Here is a 21,809-nt window from a genome sequence, read left to right on the forward strand (position 1 = left end):
TAGTGTGTGTTTTTGTCTGTGTTCATTATGCAATGGACTGGTGCCCTGTCTAGTGACTGTTCCTGCCTTGCCCCCTATGCATGCTGGGGTAGGTGCCAGCATACCCACGACCCTGCTCGGAATAAGGCTGGTATGTAAAATAGATTGTTACATAATGCCCTTCTTATGTCAACAAGGGGAAAAACCACACATGAACAGTAAAAAGATTATGGATGTGAAATGGACTAATGGATGTTGGAATTGGTATTGCTTAATATAATTTAGAAGGTGAGCAAATAGTCAGCGTAACGTGTCATATGGGAAAGACATGGGTATCACAAGGACCAAAAGTGTCAGATGTTTGTGTTTTTGTGAAGCTGGAGGCTGAACTGATTAACTATATGACTGATTTAATTTTTAACACCTCTGTGGTGTTTTAGCAAATACATCAAAGTGGTCAATTTTAAGCTCACCATGTGTGTGAAACCTCATCTTATATGAAGCATCCACTGGGTTGCGGAATTATTTTTTAGTACAAGAACCTGCTGATCCTCCATTATCTGATGAATAATAAAATATTTTAGAAGTGCCTAGCAGCATATCAATATGTTGTATTGGCTGTTTTAATTTGACAGAGTAGTGGACTAAACTATGGGACTGTTAAAATGAAATGCTGTATCCCATCTCTTACAATTTCATTTAAACCTTAAATAAAAGAAGGTGTATATTTATGTATGAACATACCTATAGCCTTTATTCTTTAACAAGATTGCATGACCTCAGGATCAAAGGGTTGATGCAGGGTATTAAAGTTGTAATTTGAGCTGATTTTTATGCCTGGTATTAGAATGTGTCATGATTAAGCATTGCTGCCCCAGCTTTTCTCACAGTGATGAAGATTTCATGTAGCAAAAACAGAATACATTCTCATTATTCGATTCTTGTGCAGATATTTACAGTACATTATAAATCAACAACTGCAATACATTGTGCTTCTACGTCTACATAACACATTTGCAATATGTACAAATAAGAACTCAAATCATAGTTAGATTCCCTTGGTGGTGTTCTGAGCAAACCATAATTCTAAGAAACAAACAAATGTACTGTTATGATCTGAAAAATTTGACAAATGAGAGGAGACTCTTCAGTCCATCAAGCTTATTTGTTTAGCTAATAGCTAAGCTATCCCAATATATGCCCCAATGAATGTCAGAAGCAAGACAAAACTACTTCTATCCAGAGAGCTTATAAATTCACTCCTAACAAATGTTGTTTTCTGACAAACCTAATGTATGTTCTCATATAAAGGGCTTGGGAGACTTGTTTACCGAAGTTTGAGTGGATAAAATGAGATCGATGGAACACTCTGTGATTCATTTTCTAGAAGGCATTGATTCAGTCCCCCTTTCAGACTTAGACACTTTCTGGATATGGCACTGCTACAAAGTAAAAGTACAATCAATTGTTTTTATTAATGACTATTTTTCCCCTTGTTTTCTGAGCAGACCTAAACAGAAATCCCAGGAAAATATGACAGACACAATGTCCAAAAATCTGACAAGTAAAGGAAAAAATAAGGTAAAGGGTTTCTCCCCACACCCTGCTAAGACCAGATAGGACTTCATTACCCTGGTGATTCACAGCTGTACTTGCTTTTATAATAGGGAAAGAAGTCAAAGAAAGAACAGCGACCATTAAAGAAGGTGAAAGCCGAGGATGATCCAACTTCAGGCAGCAAGCAAAAAGAGGAAGAAGAGTGCTGGAGATGGTAGATATCATTCTGTTCTATCAGTCTCTCTATTTCTTATTTATCTGATGTACATCTTCATGAAAACCTTGAAAGTGCAAACTATTCTAGATCTAAAATAATTGTTTAATATGCAAAACATAACTCTTTCAAGTAAAAACAATCTTGCAATCTAGCTGATGTGATGGAGAGAAGGAAGGTTGATGTATTGTGCGTGCAAGAAACTAAATGGGAGGGGGAGTAAGGCCAGATGAATCGGAGGTGGATTCAAGTTGTTCTATCATGGTGTGGAAGGGAGGAGAAATGGGGTGGGGGTTATTCTGAAAGGAACAGTATGTCAAGAGTGTTTTGGAAGTGAAAAGCGCGTCAGACAGAGTGATGATTATGAAGCTGGAAGTTAAAAATGTGATGATGAATGTTGTTAGTGCATATGCCCCAGGAGTTGGGTGTGCGATGGATGAGAGAGATTTATTTTGGGAGTGAGTTGAATGAAGTGATGGACAGTGTACCCAAGTGACAGACAGTGATGATTGGAATGGATTTTAATGGATATGTTAGTGAAGGGAACAGAGGAGTTGAGGAGGTGATGGGAAGGTATGGTGTCAAGGAGAAAAATGAAGAAGGTCAATTAAGTATTTTATGAAAAGGATGGACATGGCTGTGGTGAGTACATATTTTAAGACGAGAGAGTAACATAGGGTGATGTACAAGATTGGAGGAATATGCACTCAGGTAGATTATATCCTATGCAGGATGGTTAATCTTGGGTAGATTGAAAATTGCAAAGTGGTGGCAGGGTAAATGTAGTTAGACAGCATGGGATGGTGGTCTGTAGGATGACGTTAGGGATTAAGGAGAGTGAGGGCAGAGCCAAGAACGAGTTTAGACAGGAGTCTCCGTGGATTATTATGTTTGCTGATGACACTGTGATCTATAGCGAGAGTAGGGAGCAGGTTGAGGAGACACTTGAGAGATGGAAATATGCTCTGTACCGGAGAGTAATGAAGGTCAGTAGGAACAAGACAAAGTACATGTTTGTAAATGAGAGGGAGGTCAGTGGAATGGTGAGGATGCAGGGTTTAGAGTTGGCGAAGGTGGAGGAATTTAAATACTTAGGATCAACAGTACAAAGTAATGGGGATTGTTGAAGAGAGGCGAAAAAGAGTGCAGGCAGGGTGGAATGGGTGGAGAAGAGTGTCCGGAGTAATTTGTGACAGACAGGCATCAGCAAGAGTGAAGGGACGTTCTACAGGATAGTAGTGAGACCAGCTATGTTATATGGGTTGGAGACAGTGGCACTGACCAAAAAACGAGACAGAGATGGAGGCAACAGAGTTGAAGATGTTAAGATTTGCATTGGGTGTGACGAGGATGGACAGGATTAGAAATTAGTACATTAGAGGGTTGACTCAGGTTGCATGGTTTGGAGACAAAGTTAGAGAGGCAAAATTGTGTTGGTTTGGACATTTACAGAGGAGGGATACTGGGTATATTGGGGGAAGGATGCTAAGGATAGAGCTGCCACACAAGATCAAAAGAGGAAGGCCTAAGAGAAGGTTTATGGATATGGTGAGAGAGGACAGGCAGGTAGTAGGTTTCACAGAGCAAGGTGCAGGAGACAGCAAGATATAGAAAAAGGTGATCTGCTGTGGCAACCCCTAATGGGAGTAGCCGAAAGAAGAAAAACAACAAGTTTTGCTTAAATATTCTCTGCATTTGAAATGACAGATAAAAAACTAAATATTGCTTCAGCCTTTTTTACACAAATAGAATAACAGAATATTTTAAATAACTTTTAAACGCTTCTCAGCCACCTTCTGAAACAAATGGTAGTGATACTGAATGTAGGCAGATGATCAGTGACATGTGGAAAGTATTTGAAAAAAAATAACTATTCTTAAATCAGATTTTTATTTTTAGTAGATTAGATAAGTTAAAATGTTTTGAAAGTAATAACAGTTTTTCTATGAGCCAAAGCATATGGAAATGTTATTAGACACTCAAGCTGAAGATGATTTAATAGTTTACACTGAGTGAAAGCTGTATGCTTTTGGGAAAGTACTACTTTTTCTTATTTACATTTGTATGATGCCATTTTAAAGTTTACACTAAAGCAACATGGCGCAGGATGCCACTGGGCAGATTCCAGGCTCCAGATGTTGTGAAAATCACTATTTCAATAAAACAATGTGCTAAATTGCTTATTCTAAAACAAATGTAGTATTTGGTGGTAGTGTTAGCCTTTTCAAATGTAGTATACTGTACATTTGGTGAGTTAAGTTAAGGATATTGACTATAGGCTATACACAATAGGATTTGCTATTTAATGGTTTTATTTACCATTTTTTTTCCCTAAACTGCATGTATTATCTTTATCCATCATTATTATCTACCCAGGTTAGCTGATTGACCTCTTAATCCTTTTCCTCCACTATTTTGTGGCCCTGGAAATTTTTTGCGACGAGAACCATAGTTTGATTTACTGTAGCTTCCTACAAAGCAGAACATATTTTTTCATCTCACATAAATGGCAGTGTAAGAGAGGATTCCCCCCACACACACCCACGCACAACCCCCACTGGAAGAGGATTGCAAGCTAAATAAGCATATTTCTTTATTGGTTAAATACAGCCTAACAAACACACATTTAAGGTCCTACAAATAAACATGAAAAATGGTTCCTTAGATCTTTGCACATGGGTTCCAAATCTGCTTAAAGATACTTTCAAGTAAAAATATCATATTTTTTCTTTGTTCAAATTTCTGTGATGCACCAGTTTTGATAGGTAAATCAGTCATATAATGATTGGTGTTAATCATATGACAGGAGTTGTTGGTGTGCTCTCAGGAACCACTTTAGGTACCTCAAATTCCAACTTGTACAGCAGCACAGCCTATTTGGCGATCATTTGGTTAAACATCCACTTGAATGCAACACAGATTGTTATTTATATCGGCATTTCTATCTCTGTTCAAGAAAACTACATAGACGAATAACATCTTAATCTGTATAAATGGAAAGAAAGCAAAATATGTCAATTTGAGGGCAATCTTTATACAGTATATCTAATGAGCCTGAAGAATTTAAAATATTTACTCTTGTATTGACTTTCAGGTTGTGACTTACTGCAGGAAGGCAAAGCCAAATATTCTTTTTAATGTGTAGAAGATCTTATTTGAAAGAGGAAAAGAAGTTCATAAATGAGAAAAGTGTGACAATGCAGAATAAAGTGGCGGTGAAGGACTGAAAGAACAGAATCAGCAGCAGAATAAACACAGGACAAGCAGCACCAAGGATAAAGTGGTGGATATTAAAGGAAGAGCTTAAGAACAGGTTTAGGAAAAAAAGTTTTAAATGGAGTGCAGGCATTCCAGGAGTGTGGAGCAGTGATGAGAGAAGATCAGCAAAGTTCTATTAAGAGTAAGTGAAGAGGTTTTTGGGCAGGGAGACAGGATAGAAGCCAACCTTGGTACAAATATATTGGTGGTATATCAGAACAGAAAGGTGGAGAATGTGATAAAGGCTAAGAAGGAGGCAAAAAGACATGGTGGAAACTATAGAGGGATAAAGCGGATGTCGCACACAATACAAAATTTGGGAAAGGGTTGTAAATGGAAGGTTTAGGGAAGAATCCACCATAAAGTAGGAGCAGTTTGATTTTATGTCAGGAAGAGTAACAACTGATGCAGTCTTTGCATCGAGATATCTCGTAAGGAAGCCTCGAGAAAAACAAAGGATTACATATTGTGTTTATTGGTTTGGAGAAGGCTTATGATAGAGGGCCATGTCTAGTGGTGCATGAGAGAGAAAAGAAATAAGAGAAGTGTGTGTGAATTGTCCAGGATATGTATGAGGGAGAGAAGACTCCGGTTAAAAGCAGATAAGATACCTGTTAGGTCTGCACCAAGCATATTCCTTAAGTCCTTAACTCTTTGATCTGGTTACAGTCATGTGAAAACATTAGGACACCCTTTGAAAGCATGTGGTTTTTTGTAACATTTTTAATAAATGGTTATTTCATCTCCGTTTCAACAATACAGAGAGATTAAAGTAATCCAACTAAACAAAGAAAACTGAGGAAAAGTCTTTTCAAGATCTTCTGTAAATGTCATTCTACAAAAATGCCTATTCTAACTGAGGAAAAAGATAGGACACCCTTGCCCCTAATAGCGAGTGTTACCTCCTTTGGCTGAAATAACTGCAGTGAGACGGTTCTTGTAGCCATCTACCAGTCTTCGACATCGGTCTGAGGAAATTTTACCCCACTCCTCAATGCAGAACTTTTTCAGCTGTGAGATGTTTGAGGGGTTTCTTGCACGTACAGCCCTTTTCAAGTCACCCCACAGCATCTCAATGGGATTCAAATCTGGACTTTGACTTGGCCATTCCAGGACTCTCCATTTCTTCTTTTTCAGCCAATCTTTGGTTGATTTACTAGTATGTTTTGGGTCATTGTCATGTTGCATGGTCCAGTTCCGCTTCAGCTTTAATTTTCTAACTGATGGTCTCACATGTTCTTCAAGCACCTTCTGATACACAGTAGAATTCATCGTGGATTCTATGATGGTGAGCTGACCAGGTCCTGCTGCAGCAAAGCAGCCCCAAACCATGACACTTCCACCTCCATGCTTCACAGTTGGTATGAGGTTCTTTTCTTGGAATGCTGTGTTTGGTTTACGCCAAACATGTCCTCTGCTGTTGTGTCCAAATAATTCAATTTTGGACTCATCTGTCCAAAGAACATTATTCCAGAAGTCCTGGTCTTTGTCAACTTTATCTCTGGCAAATGTCAGTCTGGCCTCGATGTTTCTCTTGGAAAGCAAAGGTTTCCTCCTTGCACACCTCCCATGCAAGTTAAACTTGTACAGTCTCTTTCTGATTGTAGAGGCATGTACTTCTACATCAACAGTAGCCAGAGCCTGCTGTAGTTCTCGAGATGACACTTTAGGGTTTTGGAGACCTCTTTTAGCATCTTGCGGTCTGCTCTTGGGGTGAACTTGCTGGGGCGACCAGTCCTGGGCATGTTGGCAGTTGTTTTGAAAGCCCTCCACTTGTAGACTATCTTCCGGACAGTGGAATGGCTGATTTCAAAATCTTTTGAGATCTTTTTAAATCCCTTCCCAGACTCATAGGCTGCTACAATCTTTTTTCTGAAGTCCTCTGACAGCTCTTTTGTTCTCACCATGGTGCTCACTCTCACTTCAACAGTCAGGAGCACACCAAACTAAATGTCTGAGGTTTAAATAGGGCAAGCCTCATTCAACATGCAGAGTAACGATCTACTAATTATGTGCACCTGGTGTGATATACCTGTGTGAGATCTGAGCCAATTTAAGAGGGAATACATGTGAGGGTGTCCTATCTTTTTCCTCAGTTAGAATAGGCATTTTTGTAGAATGACATTTACAGAAGATCTTGAAAAGACTTTTCTTCAGTTTTCTTTGTTTAGTTGGATTACTTTAATCTCTCTGTATTGTTGAAACGGAGATGAAATAACCATTTATTAAAAATGTTACAAAAAACCACATGCTTTCAAAGGGTGTCCTAATGTTTTCACATGACTGTATGTATGCGCTGAGTCGTGGGATAAAAGAGTAATACCAAAACCAAGAATAGGACTTGTTATTTGGGAAACTAATTAAGCAAGTTACCTTTAGAGTTAAACTTGCATACTTTTGTTGAAGTTGCTAGAATTAGTGTATTGAGCAGCAGATCCGGGGTGTTTCCTACTCTGAAATGATTACCACTCCTCAGAAGCTGTTATTTCCTGTTAATTGCTTACAGAACCATACAAAATTTAATTCTGCAGATGCCATTCATTGCTACCTTACGCAACTAAGAATCTACTCTTATCTTTAGCACTACTATGGACTGTAGCATGGACATTGTAGTGGAGGGAAAAAGGACCGTAATTACCCAGGTTGGAAGTCTGGAATGAAAAATTTTGTTTTTGAGAGGAAGGGGACCACAGAGACTGCTCATGTATAGGTCACAGAGTTCTGTGCTACACACCTGACTTTAGGCCATACAACTAATAAGGTTGAAAAATCTGACAATTAACAAGATTCAGTAAAACTTCAGCGATCCAAGTGAAGATGGAGCAGATTCATACTGCTTGGCAAATCCAGTATAATCTCCCATGCTCATTGCAAAAATACTTAAATTGACTGATTTACAGAAGATGATTTTGTTGATAGCATATGAATTTTATGCCACTGAACAGGAATTGCATTGGAGGAAATGTAATTTCTGTTCTCTTCAGAAACAAAATTCCCTTATTCCAGCACATGCAGCTTTTTGTAATCCTGTGAAAAGTAGTTGAACCAAAGAAGAAAAGATTACATGCATTTCCCCGGGCAGAACCAATCATATTTCTTTATGGTTTTCTGGTTTAAAATTCCTCACACATCATAATAGAGGCTGTTACTTTTTCAGCAGTACATTTTGAAAAAACTAAGCTTTTCTGTACATGAAATTGTTGTATTTTGTTTAAATACTCTGAAACACACTTTAGGTAATGTGTAATTGAACAGTTTTTTTCCTGTTTGCTCTTGTAATAGATAAATAATAATAATTAACAGAGTTCAATTTCTACCAGACACAGCTTTATTCAGCATGTGTGTATACTTAAATTTTAGTAAATACAACTAAGTTCAGTTCATTGAAATGGGAATAGAAATGGGAGCATATATCAGCGGATTGAAGGCATTTGTTTGGGGAGAAGAAATATATCAGTTCAAGACAGCGGAGAAGGCAAAACTGAAAAGGCACCAATTCCCCCCCATGCCACACTGAAAAATGAAATTTCATTATTTTCTTATTCATTTCCTTAGCCCAAAAACTAAAAACAAACATCATTGAAAAATGCATAAAAATTACTGCAAGAGGATTATCATTTAAAACAAAAACAACTTTTTTAGTCTTTTTTTCCTGATATACTGTAGGAATGAGAATGGTAGTATGGTAGTTGATTGTATTATATGTCATTGTAAAAAATGTGCTAAGCATTGTATTGATTTGGCAATATTATTAAAGCTGAGTTTTACAGGCATAGGCAAAAATCTGAAAATCATACCCTGGGAATGCTTTTATCTCCTAAATAATTGAAGCTAAAATGATAAATGAAAACCCCAAACTAGAAACCAAAGCAAATTTAACACTAAAATTACCAAAGTCTACTAAAAATCTTGTAATCCTGGGCCACCTTAAATCCCTTTGCACCTCTCAGTTAGTGTCTTTTGTGTTGTAAATGTGTCGATCAGCAGAAGCAGCAAGCAGCCTGCACATTTGCAACACAAAAAAGACAATAATGGAGAGGTGCGAAGGGATTTAAGGTGGGCCGGGATTATGAATTTTTTCGTAGGCTTCGGTAATTCTAGTGTTAAATGATACTATGAAAAATAGAAATTAAATTTAAAAATAAGCCAATAAATTATACAAACACCCAAAATCTGGTAAGAAAAAATAAACAAAAGGAAAAAACAAAGTAAAACTAAACTCTTGAGAAGGAAGTAATAAACCTAAAATTCCAATCTAAAACCCAGGGAATCTGTGAAAACTGACAGCCAAAACTAACAGAAGGTAAAGAACAAATTTCAAAAACCTAAACGGACTAAGAAGACAATGAATCTAATCTGTATTTTCAGACTATAAACCTGATATACAATGCCTAGAAATGAAACCAGAAATATAAACAACAAAACCTCAAAGAAGATTACCATCTGAACAAAGCCAGAATCCTTATACTGTATTTGCTCTTTTGATGAAGTGCTAAATTAGCAGCAGGACCTGTGAATGAGTCAAAATTTAACTCAGTTTGACCCTAGACTCAATTGGTGGACAAGGTGCGATTAACAACTAAAACGGACAGAATTATAACAGTTAATTAAAGATGCAGGAATCAGAGAGTTCTATTAAAGCTATGGCACTACTATTCAGCTACATGCACTTTTTTATAAGGTTGGTGTATAATATCTGTTTTAATTTAATTTTGAAGGTGGGAGGAAGATAAATATGAAGATGGTGTTAAATGGAAGTTTTTGGAACATGCTGGACCCTTCTTTCCTCCTGCATATGAACCTCTTCCTAAAGATGTAAAATTCTTTTATGATGGTAAGTTACTAGACTGTTTTAATCTTTTGCTATACTCTACAATTACATAGTTTTGTTTAATACATCTATCATTATAATTCATATTTTTGTGTAAATGTATCTAGGAAGAATATTACATAAAAAGTAAGGGTTGACTGTTTTTGGTGGAAATTAAAGCTGTTTATATCAAGGCTGGTGTGCTAAGACGTCTGAAAGTATTTTAAGTATTTATTTTTTTCTGTTTTGCTTTCCATACTCCGATAGGAATTCCTGTTGAGCCTAAATTACTTGCCTCACCATAGTTAAAGAGCAAAAAAAAAACTACATTTTAATAGCACTGGTGCTTTTCAGAATTTATGGTTCTGTGCACTCATACCATATGTGTATACATACTGTAAATACCATTCTCATCTGGATTTGAAAAATTATGTAAAGACACACTAATGCTGACAAATTACTTTTATAGACTGCTAATAACAGTAGAGTAGGCATTGTCCGTTTCAGTATGTAAATAAATTTAAGGTCATCATCGTTATTTAAGTGGTTATGAACTAAAAAGTGATGGTTTATTTTTGTCTCTATAGAGTTTTATCATTTTTTTCTCTAGTTTCAGATGTAATTTTTTTCCATTTTGACAAAAAATTCTATTAAATTATTTTGTTTAAGTGAGCAACGTGATGTTCTTGAAAGCTCCCTGCGTGGAGTCTGCATGTTCTTTTCATGTCCTCATGAGTTTCCTCCCTTAGTACAAAGACATGCAAATTAGTTGGATTTGGGAACGTAAATTGGCCCGTGTGTGTTCTCCCTACTATGGACTGGTATCCTGTCTCTGATTGTTCCTACCTTGTGGTTGATACTTGCTGCAGCTTCCTTGCAACCCTATTCTGGATAAGCGATTTGGAAAAATGGATCAATGGAATGTTATACTTACATTTGTTATATATATCTTGCCATCTCTGGATAAATCTAATTATTATTACTCACTGCTGTTTCATAAAAAGTAGTTTGCATCTCAGTCCTGTCAAGTTGGGAACAGTTATTGTACATCCATGTCAAACAATTTTATTTTTTTATATGCAATGGTTGTATTATGTAAAAACATTCTTGTTAGCTTAATTCTTTGAACAGATGTACAGGTCAATACATTCTGAACACATAATTCCCTTATACAGTATCTTATTATTAATCCCCTGTCTGTGCATTTTTGAATGTCTAGTGCATGAAAATGTTTGAAAGGAGATACTGCGTTAATTGGGTAGCATTTATTGCCTTGAAGTTAAACAAGTTGTTTATTTGTTGAACTTGTTTTTCCCTATTTTAGTAGTCTTCCATTTGAGTCTGTCAATCTTCCATTAGCTTATGGGATCTAAGATGGCCAAGGTGTCATTATATCCTGGGGCATGACCAAGGATGTGTTCAAGTGAGTCTGTGTGTGACATCAAGGTGATTATTTAACCCCACCGCTGCCCTGATTAAATAATACTAAATATGTACCTGCCAGTCACAATGCCCACTCTGTTAAGAAGGGTGTAAGTTTTTGCTTTGCTTATATGTTTAAAAGGCAATTTTATTTTGCATTTTGTATTGTATATTTGCAAGTATTTTTACAGCATTAAGAAGTTGTGTGCAGATTTTTACATTATTAATTCACTAGAATTAAAGCTTAATTATTCTTTAATTTTTTTTAGTATTAAATGAATTTCTTGTCTTGGATATATTGTCAAACTAAGCTGAATGGCTTCTTGAAAAGGTGGAAACTGGGAAAATGATTCTTGGCATCTGTACTCTGCAAAGAATTAATTAAATAACAGCCACAACAGAGTTGCAGTTTTTTATTTGTGTACAATATCAGTGCCAATTTTATAACTATGTGCTCAACAGCATTTCTCTTCTATCATTTCCTGTGGATTGTTTTGTTGTATGTATGTTTATTCAGAGCACATCTTAAACAGCTCCAGAATGCCATATGAACTTGAAAAGAATTGTAAGCTTTATAAAATAATACTTTCTGTGAGCCTAAACTTAATGGTGCCAGATGAAAGTAGTTTGCAAGTTTTTACTTGTTTAAGTCAGTTTGGTGTTCATAACATGTCTTCTGTGGCGACATGTAGCCTCCATTGCTTATGTGCCCCAAATAAACACAGTTGTTTTAACAGGACATTGTTTTTATAGGTTACTGGTGTGCTGAAGGTATTTTCCGCTATTGTTGATTTTTTTTTCCTCCCACTATCCTATTAAAAACCTGCTCTGCCATGTTTAGAAAAATTGTATTCCCCCTCCACCTAGCTTATCTACCTCCAGTAATGTGGATGATAAAGTATTGTTTCAAAATTTTCTCCAGAATGTCCCTTTGAAGACATGGTCATATTTATAAACTTGAATTTACATAAATGTGTTTCACTTGCACTTCTAATTAGTAGTTGCTGATCAATAATATGAGGGCAGTAAAGATGGCCAATTACTGACGCACGTTATACTGATATTACTTGTGTGTATTTATTAGTTTTTTCCTTGAATAATTCTGAATGAAAAGAAAAAAAGGATTAAGTATGATGTTTTGTTTTGATTTGGGAAAATGGTTCAAGGGATTAGAACATAAGTAGGCAAAGAATCAGAGAGAAGAGGTCCGTTACTTAAATAAAATTTACTTATTCAATTATAACATATAAATACATATGAATGGGTTATAGAAATAAATATATATGCTTAAAGAGACAAACTTATACTTACAGTAACATACATACATACAGTAACATACATCAAAAGACCCAGAGCCATCATCCTAGACCAGTAGACTGAGGGAGCCCGCATGTCAGTCTCGTCAGAGGATCAACCCCGTGTGCCTTTTATCAGATAAGACCGGGCGGTTGCGCCTTTCCCCACGGTTGAGCATCCAAAGAAACTGAGGGCGGAACCTTCCCTTATATACTAATTAGGTGTCCTTGCCCAAAAGCGGCCTACGTGGAAGCAGTGTATGCAGAAGTGATCAGTTTCTCACACCCCCTCCTTCCACGGGACACGCCGCTATGTTTTTCTTCTACTCGGCCTTGAGACTAGTGCTTGATACCAGAAGACACAGTAATATGCTTACATGTGAAAAAAGCTTCTCGAAGTGAAAAACAACTCCTTACATAGCCATGGCTGTATCTTTAGAACATTCCCGGCTGTTTCTCCCAAAACATTAGTAATGCAGCTGGGTTTCGCGCTGAGCGACCAACGCCCATCTGCTCTCTTGATCCCCCCCTCTCTTTAGAAAAATCCTTCCATTACATGTTTTCATATGAACATGTTTTGAAAATAGTCATCCTCATCTCTTATTTTAAATCCCAAAGCACAGATGCATCTAACATTTGTCACTCTCTCTCTTTCTCTCTCTCTTAAGTATACACTGCAGGTACCATAAGTACAAGTGTCCAATTTTTAAATCAATGCTTATAACTAATATAATGAGATGTGTCGAATTAAATATGAAGTATACTCTTCACTCACAAAGTGGTTTAACAGCTTTTCTTACAACTTGTACAGGGCCTGCAAGGACCACTTCTTTTATGTGGATTTGTAATAAAAAAAATGGTCTTATGGTCAATTTTTATAATTTCTGGAGGAAAGTATTGAAACCAAAACCTCTGCTCTTTGGAAAGCTAATACACTGAGCATTTTAAAAATCAGGCTAAGCAATGACTTACACATCACTTTGATAAGAAAGCAGACTTTAGAATGGTGATCAATACTTATCTACAATCTTTTAGTGTAAGGACTCGAGCATGAATGCTGTGGCATACATAGACAAATGTATAACCATTTGAAAGCAAAACTTCTGCTTTGTTTTAATGGGTTAAATACCTGACCTTACCTTTGAAACAAAGACCTTCTTAGTAACAGTGTGAAAACCTTGTGCACACCTGGAATAAGCTAGCTATGCAGCAACCATTTTGGCAGCGGTGAAGGCTAGGAAAAAAAAAAAATTGAATGAAGCATTTTAACAGGACATTTGTGAAATTCAAGTATAACAGTAAGTAAATGAATGATTTAATGCACCCTCTGTAAAACTTTGCCTTATTGTCAGACCAGGGGATGGTGAATCTTGGCAGGGTTTAGCATTGTGAAGCACATTGTTTAGCTTGTCAGTTGTTAACCCTTAATTTGTTACATCATGGTGCATATCAGTCAAGCTAGGTGGCTATTTTAAAATGCTTTCTTTTACACTAGAAAAATAGTCTAATGTGCTTTTCTTGGAAGATTCAGCATCATCATATGAATGCAGGTTCAGCAAATATCAAAGTATATGTAAAGACCAAATATCATCTTGATATGTCAGTCCCCAATAATTCCAGTCAGACCAAAATATAACTCTGGTTTTTAATCCTAAAATAGTTAGAATATTAATGATTACTGAAATTGTTCACCAATATCTTTTAGTTTGCTTATGGGTTTTAAGTACCTTCTTCATGCTGCTTTTGGTTTTTACAAAGGCAGAGACTTAAGTATATTTTGAATTAGAGTCTCAGATGTGACTTATTGAACCAAGGGCCCTTTCAGATTGCTTCATGTACTTCCATAAAATCAAGACATTGGGTTTTAATCTCTCTGGATGCATTTTTGAGTCTTGCGCCCACCAAAAGAGACCTTGCTTCTTTTCCTGCAGGCTTGCAACTTCACAGTGGGACTTACTGCTGGATGGCATCACTAGATACCCCATTGTCAAGAGAGTTGATAATTTTATTCCTGGGTGCAAAATGCAAGTAAAATGAATGGAAAAGGTGGCTGTCCCGGGATATCTGATCTGGCTACGCATTTTATAATGTGTATAAGAATACTTAAAGCAAACAGGATGCAACTAACTGCAATTTGGAGTGTCACAGCAATGGGTACTTACCTAAAAGAGAGATTTCACTTTTTAATTCTTTAATAAATGTGGCAACTTTTCTGAAAACATGTTTGCACTTTGTCTTTATGGATTGAGTGTAGATTGATGATCAAAAATAGAATTCTTCACATTTTGTTGTTATACGTTATTGAATCTCAGTGGATTAAATCTGGTGACACTGATCAACAGAAAAGGACTCTTAAATGTCTAAGATGATTACTAATATAAAACATATGGATGAATAAATGTATTGTGTACTATTTTAACGTTGCATGACTAGCAAAAAATATAGTGTGTCTAAGAGCTACACATTTCAAAAAATTGAGACCTTGGATTATCCAAAGTGTTGTGCGTTCAAAGAGTATTAAATCAATTTTAGGGTATTTTACATTTGCTAAGTCCTAGAAAAAATATGATGGCTATTCTAAGAAATAAAGTTGTGTACCGGTAATTGATTCTGGAAAACTTTTTCTCTTCAGGAGTATGCATATTGCATGTTTAGTATTTGTTGTGTGTCCTATTGACTTCTAAGCTTAGCTCGGCCTTTCTTGCCTTATTTAATTTTATTCTTACAGTACCACTATTTTTAAACCTCTGACAGACTGCAGGTATATATATATATATATATATATGCACACACAGCATCCGGAAAGTATTCACAGCGCATCACTTTTTCCACATTTTGTTATATTACAGCCTAATTCCAAAATGGATTCAATTCTTTTTTTTTTCCTCAGAATTCTACACACAACACCACATAATGACAACGTGAAAAAAGTTTACTTCAGATTTTTGCAAATTTATTAAAAATAAAAAAATTGAGAAAGCAGAAGTATTCACAGCCTTTGCCATGAAGCTCAAAATTGAGCTCAGGTGCATCCTGTTTCCCCTGATCATCCTTGAGATGTTTCTGCAGCTTAATTGGAGTCCACCTGTAGTAAATTCAGTTGATTGGACATGATTTGGAAAGGCACACATCTGTCTATATAAGGTCCCACAGTTGACAGTTCATGTCAGAGCACAAACCAAGCATGAAGTCAAAGGAATTGTCTGTAGACCTCCGAGACAGGATTGTCTCGAGACACAAATCTGGGGAAGGTTACAGAAAAATTTCTGCTGCTTTGCAGGTCCCAATGAGCACAGTGGCCTCCATCATCCGTAAGTGGAAGAAGTTCAAAACCACCAGGACTCTTTCTAGAGCTGGCCGCCCATCTAAACTGAGCGATCGGGGGAGAAGGGCCTTAGTCAGGGAGGTGACTAAAACCCCAATGGTCACTCTGTCAGAGCGCCAGAGGTCCTCTGTGGAGAGAGGAGAACCTTCCAGAAGGACAACCATCTCTGCAGCAATCCACCAATCAGGCCTGTATGGTAGAGTTGCCAGACGGAAGCCACTCCTTAGTAAAAGGCACATGGCAGCCTGCCTGGAGTTTGCCAAAATGCACCTGAAGACTCTCAGACCATGAGAAACAAAATTCTCTGGTCTGATGAGACAAAGATTGAACTCTTTGGTGTGAATGCCAGGCGTCACGTTTAGAGGAAACCAGGCACCGCTCATCACCAGGCCAATACCATCCCTACAGTGAAGCATGGTGGTGGCGGCATCATGCTGTGAGGATGTTTTTCAGCGGCAGGAACTGGGGGACTAGTCCGGATAAAGGGAAAGATGACTGCAGCAATGTACAGAGACATCCTGGATGAAAACCTGCTCCAGAGCACTCAGAGACCTCAGACTGGGGTGACTGTTCATCTTTCAGCAGTACAACGACCCTAAGCACACAGCCAAGATATCAAAGGAGTGGCTTCAGGACAACTCTGTGAATGTCCTTGAGTGGCCCAGCCAGAGCCCAGACTTGAATCCGATTGAACATCTCTGGATAGATCTTAAAATGGCTGTGCATCAACGCTTCCCATCCAGCCTGATGGAGCTTGAGAGGTGCTGCAAAGAGGAATGGGCGAACTGGCCAAGGATAGGTGTGCCAAGCTTGTGGCATCATAGTCAGAAAGACTTGAGGCTGTAATTCCTGCCAAAGGTGCATCGACAAAGTAGTGAGCAAAGGCTGTGAATACTTATGTACATGTGATTTCTCAGTTTTTTTATTTTTAATAAATTTGCAAAAACCTGAGGTAAACTTTTTTCACGTTGTCATTATGGGGCGTTGTGTGTAGAATTCTGAGGGAAAAAAAGAATTTAATCCATTTTGGAATAAGGCTGTAACATAACAAAATGTGGAAAAAGTGATGCACTGTGAATACTTTCTGGATGCACTGTATATATGTGTGTGTGTGTGTGTCCTTAATTCGTTCCAGACCTTTGGACTTATACCAAACAGGATGTATACCAAACAAATTTTTCCCATAAGAAATAATGGGAAAATGATTAATCCGTTCCCATGAAAAAAAATCCTATTGCTATTGGCATATTATACATTGATGGGGTTGTATAAAATAATTTAAACACTGCTTAATACTAAAATACATAAATACAAAAGCAATTAGATGAAATAAATGAAAATTTTACCTCACTTTTTAATAACATCTTTCTTTTTCACAATCGTAGATACCGTCGTTCTCGGCAAACGGTATGCAACAGCCATGTCCCGGATACGCATGCCACCTTCATACATTTCAACAATCAATTCAAATTTACATGAAAAAAACACAAAATCACGTTGTGACGATGCATCTTTGCTGTATGCTCCCATCTGCTGCCAGGGAGCCCTTGAACCCTACACCGTCGGTAATGTGCCTCACTGCTAACCTCATCGGTAAAGCAAGGGTATGGTGAAAAAGTGCAAAGTGCTTTTATTAAAGCAATTAACAAAACAAGGTGTTCAAATTAAAGTGCAGTCTCCAAAGTTCCAATAAATAATCCATAAAATCAGAAGTGAAACGTGGAGGTTAAAAACAATAGAAAAAAGTCTTCTTAAAAACAACGAAGTTAAAATAGAGCAGGAAGCATTCTATAAAAATAAAAAAAAAAAACAAGAAGAAGGCCGGTGCCTTTTTACCTGGCGGCCCACCTGCTTCCTTTCTTTTTATTCCCCTTCAAGCCAACTCGCGCTTCTGTTTATCAAGATAAGCAGCCCTCTCTCTCTCAATCACTCACTCAACCTCCCATACATTTCTTTTTACTCCCCTTCAAGCCGACTTGCACTACTGTTTATCAAGATAAGCAGCCCCAGGAACAATCATAAATGTGGACGGTCCCTCACAAATGCACTTTGGTGAGAAACGCCCACATCACTAATCTCCCTGACAACCTTCAGCCACATAACCACCACGCCCCCTCACCAAGCTGTGAGCACGGTGATTATTTATTTTAAAGCTGGACTTTGACAGGAGCTGTGGACCCGCTATATCACACACGTGAAAGTTCACAGAGAGTTATAGCGCGGGTTGTTCACTGAATGCTAGCAACTGGCGCGATAATGCTCGTCGGCAGTCGTGGCTTTGTCTCGAGAGGTAAACAAGGTTAGCACGCAAGTTGTATTCCAAACAAAGGTCGTATACCAAGCAAAATTTTTCGTGTCCAAACAGAACATATACCAAGTTGGACTTATTCCAAAGCAGACGTATATCAAGGTACCACTGTATATACTGTATAAAATATATATATATATATATTTACATAAATTATATATATAAAATATAAAGTATATTATATATAAAGTTATATAAAGTATAAAATATATAAAATAGATATATATATATACACGGTGTACTGCACAATAACATGCATTGAATACACTTGACTTGCATCCATAGTCTTCATACTCTTTCTCTGTACGTTTTGGTATGAATTTGCTCAGAGTTTGCACTTCCTAACCAGCTCTTTTCTGCGTCTTTTCGCGTTAAAACTTAAGTCAGTGTTGGTGTTGCAATTACTTAGTATGGTTTTTTTTTGTTTTTTTTTTTAAATTATTTTACTTAAGCTGGCACTTGAGTCTTCAATCTGCCTCAAGAATGATATGAAGAGGTAGGGGAAGTTACGACGAAGGTGGTAGGGATGAGAACAGTGCCCACATGCATGCGCCACACGACCGTCCTGCTGGCTGCTGCCGAGAGTTGATTCTACAATAAAATAAAAAGTGGAATAACTTTGGAGGTCAATCATCACCCCGAAAGCGGATAGTAGACGTAACATAGTACAGGTAGTCCCCAGGTTACTGAAACCCGACCTACAACATACAAACGGGGCCGCAGCTGCGACGCATGCTCCTCAGTAACTGCCGCTCCGTCATCTTCGGCCCGGGGACGCTGCAAGTGGTGGCTGGAGGGGGTTGATTTCGCTGCTCGTGCAGTGTAGTGTCAGTAGGGCGGCTCCCAGCGGCAAGTGGTTTCACTGCCCGCCTCTCGCTGCAAGTGGTGACCCTGTTGTGGCTGAATGGAGGCCATTGAGGGTGAACGGGGAGGTGGGGGATAGCATTGTATTGTGCCTCGGATGGCTGCGTCTTGAATGGGGGCAGTGGTGCAGTGGGACACTGCAGGCAGCATACTGTAGTGGAGGTGACTGTGATGTGGGCTGCTGATGAACTGCCCCTCGCTGCCCCCATTCATTCTCAATAGCAAGCTTACTTGTACTGTTACGCACATAGCAGGAAGTTGTCCTGCAGATCCAGATCGTCTGGATGACTTCGATTTCTGTGGGGACGATTCTTCGTGTGGTCAGTTCGCACACTTCTCGATGGTCTGGGATTTTTCGGGTGATTTTCTGTGTAATAAACTGAATAAGTTATAGCGTAATGAAAATTGCATAATTAGATCTGGATCACCCTATACATCAGACATGTTGATGACTGGTGCCTAACCTGCTGTGATAGAGTGTACAATGCTGTACAGAAGAGCTAATCTTAACCTTTTGTCTTCACCCTTCAAGAATGTCTCTGAAACACAAATCTGATTTAAGTGCTGGTGCTACAGTAAAGAAGGGAAAAACCATCACCATTGAAAATAAAGTAGAAATAATAAAAAGGTCAGAAAGCGGTGAAACTCCATCATTCATTGGCAGAGCACTTGGTTACAGTCGGTCAACAACATTTATTAAAGTAATGTACCTGTTCTGACTTGAATACAAATTCAACTTAAGTACAAACCTACAGTCCCTATCTCGTACGTAACCTGGGAACTGCCTGTGTATGTGTGCCAAGTTTCATGTCAATAGGTCAAACGGTTTGTCAGCTACAGGCGATTTAAAATCCTGGACAGACAAATGAACAGCCACAGTAGTGTATTTTATATAAAGATATATTTTTTGGGTTAACCACAGCCTACATCAACACCTTCAGAGGTTATAGTTGTATGCCCAGGTGACCAGTAGGAAAGATCACTGTCTCGATTTTTCTTCTCCCCTTAAGTGCTTCTTTGAAAGCCCTTTCTGTGTGCTGTGGGAGATTGGGGGGCATGTATATGTATATTAATGTCTTTTTATTTAGTAGACGTCTACCACAACCCCAGAGGTCGCTGGTCTTGGACTACTGTATGTGTGTGGCATTTTCTTTGAACTGTTCTGCTCTTTTACTTTTTTACTTTTAAAAGTTTTAAAATAAAAAAAACACTTCGGGTGAATCATACAGTTTTTTTTTTTTAAATTCATTTGTAGAGTGATGAAATTCTGCCATGTGAATTTAGATAGACTTTTTTGTCCCAAGGGGAAAAAGTTGCTTTTTATAGAAGCTCTTTAAATAAATTTTGTTTTGAATGTCTCCTTTGCTACTGCCTCCAGGGGGTCCAGAATAAGTCCTATAACTGAGCCTGCCCTTTTAATTAGTTTGTTGATTTGGTGGGCCTCTCTTGACATGTTACCAACTCTGCACACCACAGCATAGAAAATGGCACTGGCCAATCAGAGCTGTTGGTATACAGGAAATAAATTCAGTAATTTAATTTTAAGCAAGAAATCATTTAGAATGTTTTCAACTATTTTGTATTCAATTCTAGCTTTTTATTTATTTCTTTTTTATATATACAGTTTTGAAAATGTGTCCATGTACTATTAAGTCTTCTCTTTTTTGGTAGAATTACTTATTAGGGTTAGTATTTCCAATATGCTCCTCACCTAAAGCATTCCCTAAAGTAAAAACATGATTTAGCAAACAGTGCTCTCATTTCGGAATTCAAGAACAACACATGGTGTATATTTTCAGCTCTGTGCAGGCTCTTCTGCCAAACGTCTGTGATTAGGTTTTGGCATCTTTCCTGCAGCTAACCAGCTGTTAAGGCTACTTTATTTAGTTTAGGTTCATCCTTTGAGCAAATGATGGACAGACATATTAAAAAAACTAATTTTAAAGTTTTTTTAGCATCCCTATAAATCTTTAGCAGGTTGTGTAGCTGCAGTTTTGAATAGTTGCCTAGAAGAAGTTATAGAAGAAAAATGTAGCATTTAAAAAGTGTTATAGCTTGACAGAACATTTCATTTTCAGTTTTCTTGTCTTTTCTTCGTTATTGTGTTATGTTTCTCTTCATAGCGTATGGCATAAAACCGTACTCACAGGAAATTTAAAGGGCCACCAAATGTGATTTGGCTGTCATGGCCACATGCTTTTAAGTCTATTTCCTCTTTTGAATTCCACATATACCTCATTTCTGTTTATAGATCGCCTATTTATGTTCTATTCCAAATCAGAAGTCCCAGTGTGAGCAAGAAACTTAGCTATCCAAACGCTTCACCTTATCTACAGCTCTTTGTTTCATTTTTCTTCAGTTCATCATGACACCTTTACCTGCTGAGAGTTGATCAAAACTGAGCTGAAGTCACCTTAAAATCCCCATTGCCATTTACACATTGTATGTTAAATGCCTGCGTTTACCTTTTCCATTTTTAAGCAAAAGTAGTCATTATTACGTTTCCAAGATAGAAGATATGACTGTACTGTTCCTTTCCCGGTATTCTTCACTCAAGTAATTATCTTTTTTTTTTTTTTTAAGCAAAGCTTATAAATGGATATTTATGAAAAACAGGATGGGAGTCTTTTCTCAGAAGTATTTGGGATCAAAAGGGGTGTACAGTTTCACCAAACCCTTTAAGGAGCAATGTTGCTTTTAATCAACTCTAAAATCTTCTAAAATTTCTAAATATTTGAGTGAGTTTCATACAAAGTGATTGCAAAACAGCATGTGAA

The 21,809-nt window shown here is 37.6% G+C and overlaps 1 protein-coding gene across 3 annotated transcripts in view; it reads left to right on the plus strand.

The window, feature by feature from the left end:
- Positions 1-21,809, plus strand: part of zgc:173742 (DNA topoisomerase I, mitochondrial) — a 187,394-nt gene that overhangs the window by 61,316 nt on the left and 104,269 nt on the right. For all 3 annotated transcript variants that reach the window (XM_039763499.1, XM_039763501.1, XM_039763502.1), the window contains exons 7-9: positions 1,488-1,560; positions 1,647-1,750; positions 9,727-9,842. In XM_039763499.1, the coding sequence (XP_039619433.1) occupies positions 1,488-1,560; positions 1,647-1,750; positions 9,727-9,842 (293 nt within the window). The remainder of the gene's footprint in view (positions 1-1,487; positions 1,561-1,646; positions 1,751-9,726; positions 9,843-21,809) is intronic.

Source organism: Polypterus senegalus, chromosome 9 (genome assembly GCF_016835505.1).
Source record: "Polypterus senegalus isolate Bchr_013 chromosome 9, ASM1683550v1, whole genome shotgun sequence".
NCBI classification, from domain to species: domain Eukaryota; kingdom Metazoa; phylum Chordata; class Cladistia; order Polypteriformes; family Polypteridae; genus Polypterus; species Polypterus senegalus.